The sequence below is a fragment of the Plectropomus leopardus genome, chromosome 2 (genome assembly GCF_026936395.1).
Source record: "Plectropomus leopardus strain MGB_pleo_1.0 chromosome 2, ASM2693639v1, whole genome shotgun sequence".
NCBI classification, from domain to species: domain Eukaryota; kingdom Metazoa; phylum Chordata; class Actinopteri; order Perciformes; family Serranidae; genus Plectropomus; species Plectropomus leopardus.
The window spans coordinates 3276588-3297789 of NC_142177.1; the positions used below are offsets into that span (position 1 = coordinate 3276588).

General features: G+C 40.7%; 2 protein-coding genes across 3 annotated transcripts in view; both read right to left on the reverse strand.

The window, feature by feature from the left end:
• The window catches only part of LOC121961082 (serine/threonine-protein kinase 35-like), a 29009-nt gene extending 23242 nt beyond the window's left edge, over nt 1-5767 (reverse strand). The window contains exons 1-3 of one of the 2 annotated variants that reach the window (XM_088083031.1): nt 5749-5767; nt 3399-3958; nt 113-855 (exon numbers count right to left, since the gene is read on the reverse strand). In XM_088083031.1, coding sequence (XP_087939157.1) covers nt 146-855; nt 3399-3891 — 1203 coding nt within the window. In that variant the 5' untranslated portion in view covers nt 3892-3958; nt 5749-5767 and the 3' untranslated portion in view covers nt 113-145. Of the gene's footprint in view, nt 1-112; nt 856-3398; nt 4039-5748 lie in introns of those variants that run through there. The other variant, XM_042510935.2, reaches the window with a different exon arrangement.
• A 3203-nt stretch (nt 5768-8970) lies between these two features.
• The window catches only part of LOC121952028 (3'-5' exoribonuclease HELZ2-like), a 33071-nt gene continuing 20839 nt past the window's right edge, over nt 8971-21202 (reverse strand). The window contains exons 15-20 of the mRNA XM_042498543.2: nt 16227-16419; nt 13538-13684; nt 12403-12612; nt 12090-12246; nt 11384-11551; nt 8971-9885 (exon numbers count right to left, since the gene is read on the reverse strand). Coding sequence (XP_042354477.2) covers nt 9773-9885; nt 11384-11551; nt 12090-12246; nt 12403-12612; nt 13538-13684; nt 16227-16419 — 988 coding nt within the window. The 3' untranslated portion in view covers nt 8971-9772. The remainder of the gene's footprint in view (nt 9886-11383; nt 11552-12089; nt 12247-12402; nt 12613-13537; nt 13685-16226; nt 16420-21202) is intronic.

Here is a 21202-nt window from a genome sequence, read left to right on the forward strand (position 1 = left end):
GTTGACTTCTTAAGTTATTGCTTTTTCCTTGTCTTTTTGAAAGACATCAAGCCAATTTGCTCAGGTCTCAAAGGGTTGATAAAAAAGATGCCAATAATAAAAGCATACGTACCTGTAAAACATTCTGGCTGAGGGCTCGTGCATCTCACATAATCTGGTCCATTCTGGCCTGCAGCTCAAAAGCATCCGGCCGGTCCTGAGGGTTGACGGCGAGCATGTCCTGCAGCAGCTTCCTCACACCATCGGACATGCATGACCTGCGTTTCTGTGGGATGTTCAGTACCATCTTTGGATTCTCTAGCAGTGCCTCACCCACTGGCACAATGTCCACTCCTTGTCTCACATATGTACCAAGCAACTCCCGCTTAGACTCAGCGTCAATGAAAGTTATTCTCTCCAACATGGCCCAGATGATGATGCCGAGGGCAAATATGTCAGCCTTGGCTGTGTAATGGCCCTCCCACACCTCAGGAGCCATAAAAAAGTCTGAGCCGCAGGCCGATGATAACCAAAACTTGTTTACATTAATGTTTTTGTTCTTGTCCTCACGTTCTTTGCTTTCGCTGGTGTTTCCCAAACCAGCGCAAACTTTACTCAAGCCGAAGTCGGCCACCTTGAGAACTGGAGTCCCTGACTTCTCTGAGATGAGGATGTTGTCAGGTTTGAGGTCTCTGTGGACAATGTTGTTCTCATGCAGGAAAGCGACGGCGCTGGTCAGCTGGAGCATGAAGCTGTTGTTGGTTTGCGGGTTGGGCCGTCGAGACAGGATGAAGTGGTTGAGATCGCCGCTTTCACAGAACTCCATGACGAACCAGAGGTAACAAGGCTCCTCTGGAGGACCAAGCACTCTCTCACCTGCAACAGATGGACATCAGTCATTCACACAGTGATGCAATGATATACACTCAGGGTTCATACACATTTTTATCAATACATTTCCATGACTCTGAGGCAAACTTTCAAGACAAGACATTCTCTTTAACTACCAACAAAACTCAGTCATTATCAGTCCTTTTCATTAGTATATAAAGTCCTTTTAAAATATATATTTTTCAAAAAAATATTGGATTCAACACAGGATTAGAACTGAATATTTAACTATAACTCAGGGACTGTGTGTTATTTGTGAGCTGGTGGGTGAGTGGGGTGGGGGTACATAAAGGGGGAGACATGTCAAATATTTCTTCAGCACTAGGGAAGGACTTAGAACATTTAGGCCATTTTTTCCCATAAAAAACAAAAAAGCAATTTTTAAAGAAAACATTTTGGCATTTTTTAGTTAATTTCTGGCAGTTTTTGAAGAACAGATTTTGACTTTTTCTGTAAAATTTGCAGGCATATTTTAAAATACTTAAAATGACACCATTTAGTTTTTTAGCATTTAATAGTTAGACACTGTAAAATCAAATAAATTCGTTAGATCGTTACATTGTTTGACAGTTCCTAGACACAACAGGTCTTATTTTTCAAGGTATACTTAGTTTACCAAAACTCTTCCAGGCCTGGAAATAGCTATATGCAAATTTCATGACTTTTCCTGTTTTTGAGCCCTGTACACTAGCCCAAACATCTACGTATGCAGAGGAAAAAAAAGATCAATTTTCTAAAACCAATAATAATCTTTGAGTTTTACTGGGACAATTCACTCGGTTACTAGCTTTTGAGATGATCCACTGATTTATTTTGGTAGTTATTTCAAGCAGTAATATGTGAAAAACTTAGTTGATACAGGACTGAAACAATAACAATTTCCCAACAACTAGTGGGTGTGCACTCTAATTAGGTGACACTTCGATCTTTTTTCAGGGTGTTTCTTGAGCAGGTTGTGTAGGTGATATTTATCTGAATCACTGTTTAGAGTGTAAACTGCATCCATTATTTATAGACTTTATGCTTCTGATGCTAAAACTACTCCATACAGGTCATTGATCCAGATGCATATTTCAAATAACTGTAAACAAATGAAGTACCACTGCTGCACTGTAAAATCTGAATCTAAAGTAGATTTTACCTAAAAAAAATAAAATGTGAAGTTTTTGCAACTTAAAATCAGCAAGTTTAATTAAATCAATCTTTCAGTTCTAACTACATCAGTAACCCAAGTATACCAAGCTATACATCTGTATTCTGCCAGCTGCACACTAGTCAGTGATATTTGTATTTTCTTAAACATGTTACAAATTAAGTCAGAATAACTTTGTTTATTTAAGTTGCTAACACTTAGAAAGACCAAGTTCATTTCACTTGTCATTTTTAAGTTGCAACAACTTCACAAAATTAGGAAAATACAGCTAAATTTTGAGTAAACTTAAAGTAAACCCATTCAGGGCAAACATAAATTAAGAATTATGGTTATTTTTACATTACTTTTCAATGCATTGCAATCCCTAGATTATTTTAAGTTAGATCAACTTGCCAGGTTTTTACAGTGTGTAAAGTAAGTCTTACTGCATGAAGCCAGACACTCATTAGAGGTTTGAGAGATAGCTGAGATAAATCAGTCTTTCGTGATACCATAATGTGATTTATTGTGGATACCACAAAACCTGCACAAGATGTGCAAAAAGGGAACCTGCACAGCACACAAAGACAGCCTTTATAAAATGAATGACAAACTTTTTTCGATGAGATGGATTTCGATTAAGTACAATGACTGTCAAATGAATGTGCTAAATTCCTTCTGTGACTACAGCAGACTCCATTTTAGTGAGTGAGCCTGGGGAGCTTCCTCACAAAGTCTACCCATCCCCCAGCTAGTTTCTATCATCATGGCGACAAAAACAATAACGCATAGGATAGGAGGTCAAAACGACTCATAACAATCTCTCAAATTAACAGTACGTTCAATATATCGACCACGACTCGCTGCTACAACATAGCAGCTGGTTTCTGCTGTGTTAGGGGCTGTGTTTGATTTGGCATTGATTTAAAACCAAAAAGATTATCTAAAACAGTTCACACAGCTAACGCTAGGGATCTAGCCTCACCTTCTAGTGAACTCCCCGTGAATACAAATATGCAATTTCACTTTATATTGGATATGCCGACTGGCCAACAAGTCAATGCTAAAACCATTTTCTGAATTATTGGGGTCTGTGTTTTCTCTTGCATTAATTCAAACCAAAGGCAGCACTTACATAACACAGTTAGCACAGCTAACGCTAGGAGGCTACCCTCACCTTTTAGTGAAGTCTCCACCTGAAAACGGTAGGCCTGTACAAATATCTAGCAATTTAACATTACGTTGGCTATGTCGTTCGGACACAAATACATTGCTAACAGATAACAGCTAATCTCTTAAGTATTATGGACTGTATCTGATTCGGCATTAATTCAAATCAAAAAGTACCACTTACTTAACAGAGTTCACACAGCTAACGCCCGGGAGCTAGCCTTACCCTTCAGTGATGTCTCCACCAGCCGCAGGTACTGTTTGGACCGTTTGTTGCCGTGACTCATTTTCTGAGCCATCCCGTTCCTCTGCAGCACACACTCCTCTAGCTGCACCACATTTTCATGCCGTTTCTCCAGGCTCGCCAGCGCCCAGAACTCTTGCAACGCGAGCTCCACGTTTTCCGGCGCGTCGCATCGCAGTTTCTTCACGGCTACTTTCGCCCCGGACCTCCGGGCCACCGCTTCGTACACCACGCCGTATGTGCCCCGGCCCACCTCCCGCAGCAGGCTGTAGCGGGGCGCCATGACCCTGCGCTCCAGGTTGTCCTGCTTGAAGAGGCCGGTGTCCTCCTCCATGTCATGGTCTTCTTCCGTGTTTCCCACGCTCAGACACCGCAGTACATTGGACTCGTCAGCTCGCGCTCCGGTTTGTTGTTTGCAGTCGGCTCGCGCGCTCCTCGTACGTCCCCGCCAGTGGTTACCGCCGACCGTATCCATAAGTCCACGCGAATCCGTCACGATTCAGAAATTAAAAAGTGTAATGTCCACATGTTGTAAACAACACCTGTGGTCACACAAAAATACATGAAATTTCAGCAGCAACGAAGGCTAAAGAGGGAGGAGGGTCAACGGAGGGAAAGATCGATACAATGTATACCAGAATTTCCGCTCAAGACTTTCAAAGTAAAACCTGTAATGATGAATGTGTTTCTGTAAGATGAAGTACATTAGAGGACTGATTTTTAGTTGGATATCATAAGATATTTTGGCAAAAACCTTTCTTTTCAAAGAAACGGATTTGTTAATAATATTCAAAAATCCAAATTTAAATAATAAACTTTATACTGAAAGAAAGGGGGAAATTAGAGGTTTTGTTATGTATAGGTTATCATGGAATAATTTTGCTAGTCTGGTTTGCCTGAGATCTAATGTAGCCTAACAGCTTTGATTCGATGAGTTTGACACCCTGGCCTGGACCATTTTTATACAAAATTATTTTGCGAAATTCAAGCAAAACCCTCACAATGCTACATAACTCAAAAAAACATATAACATAAATCTAGGCCTTTAAAGACTTTTCATGTGAAAATGTTACATATAACTGTAAAACAAGTCACTCCGACAAGGTATGCTTAATGTAGTTAAAGCTGTTGAATTGTGGTTGTGGCTGTTGTCTTTTTAGCTGACTAACTGATTACTATGGCTTGAAATGAGAAGCTCTGACTGAGGTCAAGTAGTATTGTTTTTAAGTGACTTTTGACAATTGTTTCAAAACTACTAAAAAATGTAGGCCTGCATGGTAAATCTGTCACCATTATCATTGTAAACTGCATATGTGCCATATAAAATTGGAAAACAAAAGTAACCTAATAATTAATTTGCTCATTATTTTAGCTTAATTTTTAGATCCGGAAAATAAAATCTTTCAAGAAACTACCCTCATATGCCACTTTCAAAAAAATCTTATCCAGATCTAAAATATCAAACTTAAAGATGTGTAATAAAAACTAACCAAAACTTTTAATGTAAACAATCTTATAACTTTATAGTTAATTTAGTAAATCTCTGTGTTTGTTCATACTTGTATCTATTTTTAAAATTTATTTCTTTATTAGTCAGTCTGATTTTGTACGTTTGCATTGCCATTATACTGAAATAATAATTTGTACTTACTTGTATTTTAAAATGTTATATACCCTAGCTAGCCTATGTAATTGTGATGACTGACAAACACAAGTCAGACTATTTGACTGACTCATTTGTGGGCGTATATGGGAATACTCACCTATTTTAAAAAAACTAGGCTGCTGATTGGATACATTGCCATGCACTATAATAACCTATTTGAATAATATCAATTATTTTTTCCCATCTTGTCAATATCAACACGCATTTTTTCCATTATTGAAATGTGGTACTTTTATTTCTACACGTGAAAATGTCGACACTTCCGGCCTCTTTGCTACCTTCGCGTGCGTGCTTGACGCCAGTCATGGGAGCGGGGTTGTAGAGTTCAGATGTACCATTGCAAAGGAACACGGGGTACCAAAGTAGCCCTCCAACGATAGTATAGTCAATAAAAAATACATTTGACACAAAACATATCAATACCTGTGTCTGTAAGCACACGACAGCTACTTTGTGTTCAACTGGGCTCCATCAAATAAATGGATATTTGTAACATTTCAAAAATTTTGTTTCAAGTTCGCCCGATGTATCGTTAAAAACGGCCTGGCAGCTTAGAAGCGAAACTAAGAAACATTAGAGTCAATGTATCAAACTGTTTTGACATAATGTGCGAAATTATCAATGGACGTGTGAATGCATTCGTGGTTTGGGGTTATTTTACGGTACCTTATATATAAATTCCCTCCCGCCAGTTCTCCACTGATGGTTCCGTCCTTCCTGCTGTTATGTAGCATGGTAGTTCACGTGCCCAGTTTTTCTCTAGTCCCGCCCTACTGTGCTATGATTGGGACAGCACGTGTTAGTTGGAGCCTTTTTTCTTTTGTGTCTTGAAAAAAGAAATATCACACACACACACACACACACACACACACACACACACACACACACACACACACACACACACACACACACACACGTTTTTTCTTGATTTTTCTTTGTTTTTCATTTTGTTTATTTGCACATAATGTAAGCCAATAAAAAAGACAAAAAATGTGAAGGAAAAACCAAAAATTGGTTATGGAGATAGATATTTCCCCTATTAAATACCCTTAAAATAAAAACAAAGATTTCATAATTGATCAACATTTCAAGACTAAAACAAATTTTATAAAATTGTAGAAATGACAACAAAGTGAAAATGCACTTTAAAGTAATCAATGATTTGCCATAGAATCTCTGCAAATAAGAGTCCCTTCAGATGATTTTTAAATAACAATAATGTCAATATTAATTGTAGTGATGGAAGTGGGTTGTTCCAATGAGATTGTCCTTATTATTTTAATAGAAATTGATTAAGTGAAGTCTGACAATACTAAATATGAAAGTCATTTTTGGATACGAATGAATGTCTGAAGAACACTTAAAGAAGAAAAGAAATCACTCCGCAAGTCATGAGTTAGGGGCACATATTGAGGCTATACATAATTACACAGGTATGGTATATGCTCACATAAAATTGCAGAAGTTGATATTTTTTTAGCAAAGCTCATCACTTAAAAAACCTTTGAATTAGAAAAATCATATTAAGTGGGACATGTGGAAGCCCAAGCATATGGTATTTCCATGTGAGTTTTTAGACAACTATGACTCCTAGAAAATGTATGTAAGGAAACTGAGTTATTTAAATGTTATCTATAGACAGTATGTTTTGGCTTTGTCTTTTGTATATATATTTTCTTTATTTTTGTTACAAAGTATTATGAAATTGGATTTATATATATACATATACATATATATATATATATATATATATATGTAGAGAGAGAGAGAGAGAGAGAGAGAGAGAGTTTTATACTAAACCCTTTGGAAATAGATGATAGCTTCCAATTTCATATTATTTTGCATCAAACATTAAAGGAAATATATACAAAGGAAAAAGCCAAAAAGTCCAAGGCCTTTCCTCATTCAGTGCTGTTGCAGGTTTAGTCAGCTGAACGTCAGAGTCCAGTGTTCGTTCGCATTACTTTGAACAACAGGGAGGTCTTTTCTTTGTCCTGTGCTGACATCATCCCTGAAACAAAATTAATGGCGGCCACAGATGACCTCATCTGTCTGTTGTGTCTCTGGTGAGAGAATGTCTGGGATGTAGTGTTTACCCCTCTGTTCCCAGATGAGTCTCATTTCTGCTGAAGCATCAACAGTTTTTAGTGTGACAGACAGCACCAAATATAATGTGTCTTTTTAGTTTACTCTGGTCAGGACTTATCTTCTAACAGTTAGGGCCCACTTTAATAATAAAAACATTTATATCGCTCTGGAATGAGTGGTTCACCTGCTGTGCTGCTCTTTCTCTCACAGGCACCACAGACCCCCTGGTGCACATTAGCAGAACTACATCATCTATGCAGCACACCAAATTACTCTATATTTAGCATAGAAAGAAGATCTTGTGGGGTTACCTGGAAATGGAGATACTATTCATTTGATATTTTTAAAAGATTAAAAAAAAACATCCAAAAGAATGTTACTCACATTGACAAATAAAGGACTACTTATGTGATTCATTATTGTGCTTCCTATGAGAGATTGATTAAAAAAGAATAATCAAAACTCGTGCAGCACAGGCTGAAATATCCTGACTTTTTATCCCTGTAAGTGTCAAGCTAAGAAACACTGAATCCTACATTTCCCATTGTGCAACTCAAGAGGTGACCCTCTGAAATAATTTTAGACTCCAGAGCAGACAGCGGGGTGGACAGCGGGTAAAAACATATTTATGTACATTCACAGCAAACTGATATATTGGTTGCATCCCTGTTAATAAATGCACATGCATTTATATTGCAGATAATGCTTTACAGTGTATGGATGAGTTGATGGGTGTAGCTTTTAGAGAATTCAAGCATGAACATCAAAACTGATGAGATTTCACCATAACATGCACACGTATGTATAACGGAGAACCCCACAGAAAGAGATGATCTCTCTATGAGTGTTCAAATATGTAGAAATTGTCACTCTGCCAAAATAGCGTGTTCCCTTTACTTTTCACAAAAACTGTACAGTAAATTTTTAAATGTTGTCATGTCAGGCTTATTCAGAAAGACTCCTCTCAAAGTTTATGAAAACCTCTGAAATGTTTTTTTTAAATGAAAGTTTATTATGAGATAATATGAATGTGTTACAATGAAATTGATCTGTTTTTCCCTGTACTGTAATTTAATATAAAACTATTTATGGTCATAGTCAGGAACACGTTGAGCAGAAATCCATTGCACCTCTCAGCACCAACGCCAAAGCGTGTGCAACTTAGTAAAACACATGAATGATGGCGCCTAGTAGCTCACCTGCTGGAGCACATGCACCGTATATAAAGGCTATGTCCTTGCTGAGGCTACTGCTGGTCCAATTTCAAGCCATGGCCCTTTGCTGCATCGCCTCTCTTCCCCCCACTTTCACTCTCAGATTCTGTGTTCTTTAAATTCTATTTTTCATTTTATATTTTTGTATTGCCTCTATATTTTAATCTTACATGTATGTCTTATTCTATTTAAATTTACTATTTTTATTCTTCCTTCATGTTAATTGTTTTGCACCATAACACTAAGTCAAATTCCTTGTTTGTGTAAATGAACTTGGCAATAAAACCCAATTCTGACTCTAAATAAAACTGTTGTGTCTAATAAATGTAAAAAGCCAAAAAATAAAACGAAAAATAATAATTCTAAAAATAAACAAAGAAAGAACCACAACAAAAACATGCATGCTTTAAGTATATAAAAAAAAATAAAGCATCCATGTCGCCTCCTGGGCTCTTTGAGTAGATGTGTATCTGAGAACAAGAAGTAACACGGCTTTAATCCCATACCTACACCAAGTCTCCTTTTTCCGAAACAAAATGCAAAAAAATTCCATTAAGGTCAAGACAAAAGCATGAACCAGAAAAAAAACTGTTGGAATGATTTTATATATTTAAACACACATTTTCAAAAATCATTGAGTGTAAAAAAAGACAACATGAATCTCTTAACATTTCTGTAGCTGAAGCTAATCCCTGAACATATAACATTAAAATCCATTAAAAGCAATTACGTGAAAAGTCAAACATTAAAAAAAAAACTACAGTGTATGTTCACTGAATAGCGAGGAAGTTCAAGTGTTAAGGTCAGCTGTCCTGCAAAGAAAACAAATGCTGACTCAGTTATCAATTAAGAGGAACGATGTCTCACTGGAGGTGATTTTCATCCAGCAATAAATACAATGGAATGCATTTCAACTGAATAATAAAAAAAATGGATAGAAAAACACATCCAAACAACAACAGCTGAACTCTGTCTTCTGTCTATAATTAAAGTTAACGTTGCATGATTAAGACTTTATTATGGCCTGCATCCTTTCTTAAATACAATAGTAACAAATATAAAATAAGAAAACAATTTAGAAAATCCAGACTTCTGTCTTTAAACCTAAAAAATTTAATTAGCACATCATACAATACAAGTTGATGGATTTCCTACTTACAAATGCATACACATTAAAGAGAAAGGTGTTAAAAAAACCTTTAAAAAATCATATCAAAAACTCCAAAACGTGCTTTAATACTGTAAAAAAAAAGACTACAAAAAGTCATTGCAGCATCATAGAAAAAAACAAAATGTCTACACATATTTCATGAAGTTGTCCTCAGTGTAGGAGCTCTGTATCGCTGCTTGCAGAAATCTTGTTTCTTCAGGAGAACGGATGTCATCAGCTATGTGGTGGAATACACTGAAATCTTGTCTGCGTTGGTCACTGCATTGTGAAGCTTGTAATGGTTCAGAAGCTGTCTCCAAGATCTACTGCAGTTCAGCAGCATTTGGTTCCCTTGGAGAGGACACACACATTTGAGCTATGAAGCCACATAACAGCGTTGAGCTTTAAAGGGATAGTTCAGATTTTTTGAATTGGGGCTGTATGAGCTACGTATCCACAGTCAGAGTATTACATACAATAGATGTCAGTCAGCATGCCCCCGCTTTGGAAAAGAAGGCTGGAGTCTGACACAGTAGCTAAACAATGTACTGCTGTAGATTGGGGTTAGCAATAAAACATATTTAAGCCTCCTAAAATAAGTCCCAACTCAACAGCAGTTTACCTGTATGCCATATTGAGAGTATTTTCACTGCTTTACCTTAATGTCAGACATTTCTTTCCAGTGGTAAAATCAAGCCATTGTACTGCACTTGTACTGCAGAGCCAGACTCCATTGATAAAAACCGTCACTGAACATTGATGAACACAACAGCCGCTGCTCTACCGCTGCCTCAATCAGTTGGTTTGTTTGTGATGTTGTGTGACTTTGGCATGTAAAAGGGTTGGTTTGGATTTAGCAAAGTCACACAATAAACAAAGTAACCAACAAATGGAGACAGTTGAACAGCAACTCCTGAGTTCAGCGAGCTAAAATGACTATTTTTATCTATGGAGTCTGGTGGCTTTGACGAGAACATAGATGGGAAACTGAAGCTGTTAATTGCTTCCCTGTTGAAATGGGCTGTCTAACGGAAAGGTATTATTTTTATTTTACGTTGGACTTTTTTTAGGTGGTTAAAATATGTTTTGTTGCTGATCTTCATCTGTAGCAGTACACTGTAAATTGTGAAAGGTTGATTTTACTTGAAAAAGAAACTGATTGCCTTAAAATATAACTATTAGTCTTAAATTTTGATAACTTTATATCTTTTGTTGAGTTTACTTAAAATTTTGTAATATTTAATTACTTTTATGAAGTTTTTGCACCTTTAAAATGACAAGTTCAATTAAATCAATCCTTCTGCGTTTCAGCAACTTCAGTAAACCAAGTTTCCTGTGCTATATATGTATTCTGCTAGTTGCAACCTCAATTATATTTGTATTTTCTTAAACATGTTAAAAAACAGAATGTGTAGCTCTCCTAACTTCATCATTGGCAAAATCCTCTTTGTAATGACCATGCTAAGTCAGACGAACTTGTTTTACTTATGTTGTTAACACTTCCAAAGAACAACGTAATTCCACTTGATATTTCTAAGTTGCAACAACTTCATCAAATTAAGTAAATATTGCTGAATTCTGAGTAAACATAACAATTAGACATAAGTAAACATAAATAAGGAGTAACAGTTATATTTATTTTCCTTTTAAAGGCAATCAATTAAGATTATTTTAAGTAATATTAACATGTCAGATTTTACTGTGTGCATTGCTTACTTCTGTGTCAGAGTCCAGCTGCTTCTCCAAACTAGAGGCATGCTGACTGTCATCTGTGTGTAATACACTGACTATGGTTAAGTACCCCATAGAACCATAGAGCAGAAATAAGAGATGAGCTGCAGTATCTTACCAATGATGCACAGTCCCTCCTTGGCCCTGGTGATGCCCACATTTATCTGGTTGGGATCGCCCACAAAGCCCAGATTTCTGGACAGCCAAGATCCATCTGGTTCACGCTCAATCTCTTCACTCGGCAGAGAGCACACTGTAGAAATGATGACGTAACGCCATTCACTTCCTGTAAGACAAAATGGTTGCGCGCCACATGATGAGCAATTGTTAAACAACAGAGTGGAGGTTATTTTTTGGTGTCTCCTGAAATACCAAACTGAGTCATGAGATTGTCATTTACAGAAAAACTGTTTTATGAAATTATATTTGCCATTTCACAATTGAATGTCTCTGTAAACCAGTCAAGTTGCAGTTACAGTTTCCATTAGGGATACTCAACTTGCTTTTCTTGGGGGCCGCTTTTGCAAAATGACAGGAAGCCAGGGGCCAGTCTCAGCAGCCCCATACATGCATGTGTGTGTGGAGATACAAAAATCTGGCTGTCAACTGAATAAGTGCACTTGAAATGTTACTCAAGTATTTCCATTTTGTGAGACTCAATGGAAATAATCTTTATATTTCACTAAATGTATCTACATTTACTTCTATACAGATAATGTTATTTCATTTAAAATCTGATCATAACGTGACAAACTGATTACCTGCAGTACAGAAAGCAGTTACTTTAATTTCAGTAAAGGATTTGTTGTTAGGTACATAATCACCTTGGCTTTTAGTGATTGTGGTAATGGTGATTTCATCCATTCCCTTCTCCCTCAGCTTTTTCTTGATTTCTGAAACTTGTGCATTATACGGCGACAGAATGGCGATACTTTGCTGTTCAACTTTGGCATCCTTCACCAGCTTTTCAGCAATGTCAACCTGCAAAAGAACCAAATCAAGACCAGTGATTGAATGCAATAGTAAATAATACCAATGAGTGCTAGCATGTTAATGACTTTATAGTAACTTTTTTCCTTTCATTTTAATATTCATTTTTAAAATCAACAAGAAAACCAAGGGTGCCCAGTACAGTACCACTTTGTCTCTCTCCTCTTGGTTTGCTTTAGAATTCTCGTTGCCCTTGGCTGTGCTGACAACCAAACTGATGGTTTTTCCGATGATGTCCCCAAAAACGATTGGCATTGTCTTGTTGGCAACATGCAGGACGCTGCTTGGCTGCTCCACCCCAGTGTTCAGTTTTCCCTCATAGTATTCTTTTGATGGGAACTCGCATATGTTCTTATGCTATAAAGGCACATCAGTGATAACCAGTGGTTACAATTTCAGATACCTAACTCAGACAACTGGTAATACAATAGTGCTACAGTAAGTACATGTGTGCAAAATATAGCCTACTGTCTAATAATACACAATATATAGTCAGCCCATTTTCATTCCCAACTTGTCAAATACAGCTGCTTTGTCAGTGATGTCAGTGTCAGACACTGACGCAAAGAAGCACCTTTTGCGGCAGTATGATACACACTGGGGGGTGCCAGTTTGTAATACTGCTGGTTGGACAGCATCAGTACCATAACATCAAGAGCCAGAAAGTCCCTGTAGGGTTGGCCGAAGGTGAGTGGACAGGTCAAACAATCCCAGACTTTCACCTGGGAGCGCATTGTTTGCTTCCCTTGTGAATGTTAAGTCAAACCATGATGTGTTTTTTTTTATAACTTAACCACAAGGAAATAAATGGAAATGTAATGTGTTTCACCAACTTTGTTAGTATATTTTGAAAAGACTGCATGGAAGTAATGAGCAGAAATTGTATATTTTCAATGAAAATGGAGGAGTACTTTGAAAAGACACAATGCATGCACTGACTGTAAATTGACTACCTGTCTCCTAACGTCCAAAACTGATTCAGAAGGGTACCTAGCATATCATATTTTGACATGACGGTCCACTGATAAAGCGGTGGTATTTGATGAGTTGGGATGAGAATGTGTTGATTTAATGCACATATAATTCTGAGTGTGGGCAACTTGACTCACTCTCATCCAAAAGAGTTCTTCAGTTCAGAGTCAGAACTGAAGAGGCCTTTCTGATGAGAAAGGAAAACATCTCAAGAAACTCAAGCAGGTCCAGCTGCTATACCAGCACTTAGAATTAACATGACTTGGATGACTAAGAATCTTCCTCAACAATGTACTTTAAATATTCTCACCATTCTGTACTGGGTGTCCAGCATCACTGCCCTTTTCTTGTGTATTGTGTAGTAGCGTTCAAACAGAGACTTGGCCATTCCCATCTTCCTCACACGCTCATTCTTCACAATGGGTCGTAACTGTTTGTGGTCACCAATCAAAACGATCTGGAAGTGATATTGTACAAAATAAGAGTGAACACCTGTTGAGAGGCTTGAGAATACTTGGGTCATAACAGCACCTGATAAATCTACTCATTGTATTTTAAAAAATTAAATATCTGGTGGAGAGCAGATCATGAGGTCACCACTGAGCCTATTTAGACCTGGTATTAACGTCTGTCTTGGCTGAAGTAATCACAAGTGGACAGCGCTAAATACAAGTGTTAACGACCAACAGGACTCATTATAATCTAATCCTTCAAACCACTTGCCAAGGTGGTCTGGGATTGACTTCCAGTCTTTTTTAATGTAAATGTTAATGTGATGTTTTCCTTGACAACCATATAGCAGGAAAAAACGTCATCAGTGCAGAATGTGGTGGTCATTTTGGTAACAGAGCTAAAATTATAGAAATATAGAAACATTTAATAAATTAAATGAAAGAAACATAAAGCTATTAAAATATGTCATCCCTAAAATGTAATTGAGTTTTACCTTTCCCATAATATTTTTTATCCAATATCAGCCTGCTACGTAGTAATGTTTATGAAAATAGCAAGCACAAATGCCTACAATATGTTTTTAGTTACAAGCTAAACTGGGATAGTAAAAGCCTAATATTTTGTGATTTAGTACATGGAAAACCACTGCTCTATAACTTGCCAATTTTAGGTTGAGTTGGACAAAGTCTTGTGTGAACGTTCATTGTTTTGCCCAAAGGAAGGGGATGTGTTGAATTCTGCTGACAGCAATGTCTTTAGCTGTATCAACAAAGCTGCTAACATGACTAGTGAGCAGTGAGCAAGACTGTGACCTCTGACCTTCTCGTGAAAGTTACCTGCACTTAAACAAAATCAAAACACAAGTGGTTAGCTAGAGACTCATGATAGTCACAGGCATTAACAATGATGTGTATCTGCTGTCCACTTGTGTTTGGATCACTGAAATACATGTTAATACATGGTGTAGACAGACTAGTAAACATAAGAATTCATACTTCATGGACAAAATTTTCCAAAAATGTCATTGACATTTGGCCAGTATGTTTTGAGATTCATTGCTATGGACCAAACTGTTGGTCAAGGAAAGATTTTGACCTGACTTGGATGGCGTTATTGTTATCACTGGGAAGAGTCCTATGAAATTCATGTTTTTCAGTTTCATGCAGGACAACCCTGCTAATAGTTGGCATGATGCTATTGTTACACCTGCGATACTTAGACCCTAGTATTCCAATACATAATGTGAAATAATATAATTCAGTTCAGTTTACATGACGATAGAAAAAGTCAAATTATAGTATCAGTTCAACTTAAACTGGACTTTTAAAATACATGTGAACATGTTAATCCAACTGAAATCATACTAAATTTCTCAAAGTCGGACTGATACACCCAGATAATGCAGCTGGGGGTTTATTTCCTCATTCATGTATATGCCTCAACTGGACCTGAATTGGCTTAGGTCCTGGCTGCTCTATCATCCCAGCATAAATTCATGGAAGAAAGCAGGGAAAAACAAAAGAAGAAGAAGAAGAAGAAGAAGAAGAAGGGAAGGGAAAGAAACAAAAAGAAATGGAGTAACCAAGCAAATTGTAGAGTATTTATGAAATGTACAATGCTGAAAAGTTATCCGTGTTGTCACCAACATTCGACATGCAACCCGTTTGCCACTTGCTAACTTGTTTGGTATGTGACATAATAGGTCAACTGTAAGAAGGTCCAGTGACAACTAGCTGGAAGCGGGGACCTCACAACCTACCGTGGTGGAGTCAGACATACTTTCATTAATTAAACTGATTCTACAGTGGTGCTTGAATACTGGGACAGTAGTTCATCTGCAAACGCTCTTGTCTTTTTACTGCATTACACTAACTTGGTTGCCTCTCTGGAGCATTTGTGCTCGCTTGTTTCGTAGTTTTCACAGATCTTGGCTGCAATCTTGGCTGTGCCTGGATCGTGGTGATGGCTGTAGTGATGCTGCGACCCTTTGGCTGTGCTCATGCTGTGGCTGCACCTCTGGCTCGCCTTGATTGTTACCATTATCGCTGTGCTTCTCTCCCCCTCTCCCCCTCTCTCATTCTCTGTCTCTCTCTTTCCTCTTTGTCATTATTGTAATTTAATTGTTATTTATGACATCTATTGCATGTTTGTCTGTTCTGGAAGAGGCATCTCTCCTCAGTCACTCTTCCTGAGGTTTCTACTATGTTTCCTCCCGTTACAGGTTTTTTTGGGGGGAGTTTTTCCTTAGTCGATGTGAGGGTCTAAGGGAAGAGGGATGTCGTATGCTGTAAAGCCCTCTCAGGCAAACTGTGTTTTGTGATACTGGGCTTTATAAATAAAATGGAATTGAATTGAATAAAATGGCCTACCTTTAGCTGCACTTGACTTTGCATGTAAACATACTGATTGTTTGATAAGGATTAGGGTTTTAAAGCAATGTTTTTATGAATCAAGGCACAAAGAGAACAACTTTCATCACAGACACATCCAGGGCAGTGATAAAAGAAAGCAAAAGCAGGATACTGATTGTTAAATTAAAAGTTCACCTTTTCTGGTTTGTTGCAGACTAATGGGATCAAGGCCTGGGGTTCAGTGGCCATTCCGCATTCATCGATAAGGATCTGACGTGCACTGACTGTCTTGGTCAAACTTGGAGTAGAAGACTGTGTACATGTGCACAGTATGATATCATGCCGTTCAAGCTCATGTTTCCGAGCATCTCTGAGAAGTTTTTTGTATCTAGAAGAGAAAACAATCCATATTGTTAGAGTTGAAAATAAAATCTTAAAATTAATTACTTACCCTTTTCTATTCTTTCTATATATTTTTTTAAACAGGATTTTAAAGCACTTATATTACAGACATATACAGAAAACTAAAATGATGCTAACAAATTTAAGACATTAGGTTTGATATAGCCCCATTTGGGACTTTCTCATCACACTGAGTCTAAGAGACTATGAGTTCCCTCTAAAATAAGGAACAAGTTTTTTAATAATAATCAGGGTCGACACAAAGTGGTGTCCAACCTAGCCCGATTTCAGAGTGTCTTATCACTGAGTTGAAGACACTTTCATTAAAAAGCTCTAGAAAGCAGCTCTTTAATGGTGATGGGGTTTAATACCCAACCATGTATTTGCAAAACCAAATTGTCTTCATCCCATAAGTCTTTCATGTGCAACCAAAAGAGAAAATAATTCCACCAATTACCTGACGAAGGTCTGAAGATCAAAATGTTGTGTATTTAAATAGTATATTGGAAGGAACAGGACAATGTGGGTGAATTCTTTTCTTTTTGCCTATGGAAAATGTCCTCCTTATTACCTGTCTGCAAGTTTTTGAAGGTATACATGAGCCTCCACATTGTAGTCTCTTGTAAAACCAAAAACATGCCTCATTTAATACTCGAAAACAAACTTCTACAATCAACACAAAGGTGAGATTTCAACCTGCTCTGACTCCCAGATCTTAAAATACCGACACTTTGTCATGCCCCTCAGGGTCACATAACAATGCATACCCTTTATCATATCTACATGACATGCGTCTAAAACACATTATAACACGTGTTTTCTGTCTGATGCATTTGCGGTCAGGTTTAAGCCACAAAAGTACTTGCTGAGGTTAAAAAAAAATCATGGGTTAATATAACTTTTACATAACTTCACGTTAGGCCTACATAAAACGACGGGGACCACAATAGGAGATGCTACGTAAGGCATGTAATGTTACATTACAAAACATTACTTTTGGCTTCTCAGAAAACATAGGTATGGAAGTTATTTAATGTTTCATTATAAAAAAGACCTTTAATTTCACAGAAGATGTAGCTTACGTAAGTTACGTAATGTTACATTAAAAATTATGTTTGGTTTCACATAAGCTGTAACTACATAATTTAGGCAATGTTACATAAAAACCAAACCAAAAAAAAAACAAAAAAACATGACTTTTGATTTTGATTTCACATACTGCTATGTCCTGGGTGAAAGTGCAGTTTTTCACCCATGCACCTCCACTTCCTTCTGCCCTAGTTTAGTTAGTTGAAAGCCCAGATTGAAACGAGGTGTGTATGAACCCAGATGCAGTACGCTAACACTCAAAGTCAGTTGGTAATAACTTTTATTATAACCAACACGAATAAAGTTCAGCTCACAAATGTTCAGTCCGTTCTTCGGGTGAATTACCCCAACAATGTCTCTGGGAATCCAACGAGATGAAGACACGGAGCTGGAACCAACCGTGGCTGGAGAGCAGGAAACCCCGTAGCTCGGGAAGCCGACAACACGTGGGGCAGCGTTGTCGGGGATAACGCTGGGTCGTGGTCGGGGACAGGCAGAGGATCCGTAGCCGAGGAAACAGTCCGAGAATGCAACGGTACCGTCGAGGAGCAGGCTGAAGGATCGCCGTGGTCGAAGCGGGAGGTCTTTGCCAGTGGAGCCGTCAGGATTGCAGAACGCCGAAGCGAAGCACGTGGTCGGGGACAGAAGGCAGGTAGGTACACCGGGTAGCAGGCACGGAGGGTTGGTCGGGAACAGGCTGAGTCGGCAACAGGTAATCTGGCAAAGGAACGCTGGAAAGTCATGCATGGCAGAGGAACAATCTGGCAAAGAGTGAGTGAACTGGAGAGTCTTAAATACTGCACTGATTGGAGATGAGCTGCAGCTGAGGGGAGAGCAGGCTGCAGCAGTGGGCGTGGCTAGCAGGTGGAGCAGAGCAGAGTGAGGTGAGTGGAAAAGTACTGGCAGTGAAGGAGAGGAGGAGAATGCAGGAATCATGACAGAACCCCCCCCCCAAGGGACGGCCCACGACGTCCCAAACCCAAAGTCACAGAAGCCGGGCGGGCGGCGGGGGCCCGGAAGGAGGGTCAAAACTCCTCGGACATGGCCGAAGCCCGTCCATCGACGCCATCGACATCGCCATCGTTGTCGCTAACGCCACCGTCGTCGTTGCCGTCGTCACTGTCACCGCTGCCGCCGGCCAGAAGGAGGATCCCCCTGGCGGCGTGCACAGAACCCTGGAACAGGTCCTCAAACCAGAAGGGCCAGGGGAAGCGAAACGGAGGACGGCAGGAAACGGACGACCCACGACCAGCAGCAGCAGCACGGGACGGCTCATCCGGATGACGCTATGGAAGTCCTCGATGAGGCGGCGTCCAGGACCTGACGAGCCGGAACTCCAGGACCGTTCCTCCGGACTGCATTCCCCAGTCGACGAGGTACTGGAGACCTTGCCGCGGCGCCTGGACCAAGGAGGCGACGGATCGTAAGCCGGTGCCCCGCCAATGATCCTAGGTGGAGGAGGCGGCTGAGCTGCAGGCTTGCAGAGGACTCTCCCGGACCGGTTTGATCCTGAGACGTGGAACGGGATGAATTCTCATGGCATCGGAGGTAGGCGCCAGACGGACAGCCACTGGGTTGATGACCTTTCAATAGGGAACGGACCGATGAACTTAGGAGCCAGCTTTGCGGAGTCCACCCTCAGCGGAAGGTCCTGGTAGCCAACTAAACCCGTTGACCCACCTGGTAGGGGAGTTTGGGATCGAAGGCCGATTAGTCAAGGTGGGGCGACCGCTGCCCGCAAATAACGTGGTCCGGGCTCGGGTTCCAGGTCTGGCGGCAACGACGAATCAAAGTCCTCCACCGAGGGGTAGGCCGTCTCCCCCTCTTGGGCAGGAAACAGAGGAGGCTGGTACCCATACGCACACTGGAAGGGGGAGAGGCCAGTGGCAGAGCTCTGAAGGGTGTTGTGGGCAAATTCCACCCACAAGAGCTGCGAAGACCAGGAGGCGGGGTGAGATGAGGCCATGCAGCGAAGCGCCGTCTCCATCTCCTGGTTCATCCGTTCTGTCTGTCCATTGGATTGGGGATGGTACCCGGAGGACAGGCTGGCGGACGCCCCCAAAAGTCGGCAGAACTCCTTCCAGAAAGCTGAGGCGAACTGGGGCCCCCGATCGGAGACCACATCAGAAGGGATGCCGTGCAGTCTGATCACATGCTGGAGGAGCAACCCCGCAGTCTCCTTGGCAGAGGGGAGCTTGGGCAAGGGCACCAGATGCGCCATCTTGCTGAACCGATCCACCACTGTCAGGATTGTGGTGTTGCCTCCTGACAGTGGCAGACCGGTGACGAAATCCAGAGCGATGTGGGACCATACGTATGAGGAACAGGAAGTGGATGCAGATGACCGGCTGGAGCCTGATTTAGAGGTCTTACATTGATTACAGACCGGACAGGAGTTCACAAAGTCTTTGGTGTCAGTAACCAATGTGGGCCACCAGAACCGTGCGTTGCAGGACCTCTCTAGTGCGGTGATCCCAGGATGACAGGTGAGGCGAGAAGAATGAGCCACTGTAGCACCTCTGATCTGAACCCCTCAGGGACCTAACAGACAGGCGGTTCTGGGGACATGAACTGGGACCCGCTGTTGTTCCAGGGCCGACAGGATACGCTCTCGATCTCCCATGTGAGGGATCCCAGGAGTTGGGAGGCAGGAAGGATGCGGTCAGGGAGAGAAGACTCCTCCTCCTCCTCCAGGAACTGGCGGGACAGGGCGTCAGGCTTGATGTTACGGGACCCTGGGCGGTATGAGAGGGTGAACGAGAAGCGGGCGAAGAAGAGGGCCCAGCGGGCCTGGCGAGAATTGAGTCTCTTTGCAGTTCGGATGTACTCCAGATTCTTATGATCAGTCCACACGAGGAATGGAACCCTGGCACCCTCCAGCCAGTGTCGCCACTCCTCCAGCGCCAACTTAACCGCCAGGAGCTCACGGTTACCGATGTCATAGTTGCGCTCCGCCGAGACAGGCGCCGGGAGAAGAAAGCTAAGGATGCAGCTTCCCATCCTTCCTCGAAGGCTAGAAAGAACTGCTCCACCCCCACATCCGAGGCGCCGACCTCCACCACGAACTGTCCATCAGGATCGGGGATGAGGAGAATGGGAGCAGAGCTGAAGCGCCTTGAGGTGGTCAAGGCGTTGTCAGCTGAAGACCAGCGGAACCGAACCTTGGAAGAGGTAAGGCGCGTGAGGGGGCTGCACACTGCTGTACCCCGGATGAATCTTCTGTAGAAATTGGCGAATCCGAGGAAGCGTTGCAGCTGCTTACGGGAATCGGGAACAGGCCATGAGGTAACGGCGGAGACCTTAGCAGGATCCATCTCCATACTGTTGTGACTGATGATATAGCCGAGGAAGGAGACAGAGGATGCATGGAAGTCACATTTCTCCGCCTTTACATACAGGGAGTTCTTGAGGAGGCGCTGCAAAACAGTCTGCACATGATGGACGTGTTCTTGTCTGGAACGGGAAAATATCAGAATGTCGTCCAGATAGACAAACACAAACTTGTTAAGATAGTCTCTGAGGACGTCATTAATCAGGGCCTGGAAGACTGCCGGAGCATTGGTGAGCCCGAAAGGCATCACCAAATACTCATAGTGTCCAGTGGGGGTATTGAAGGCCGTCTTCCACTCATCCCCCTCACGGATGCGAACCAAGTGGTAGGCGCATGAGATCAAGTTTCG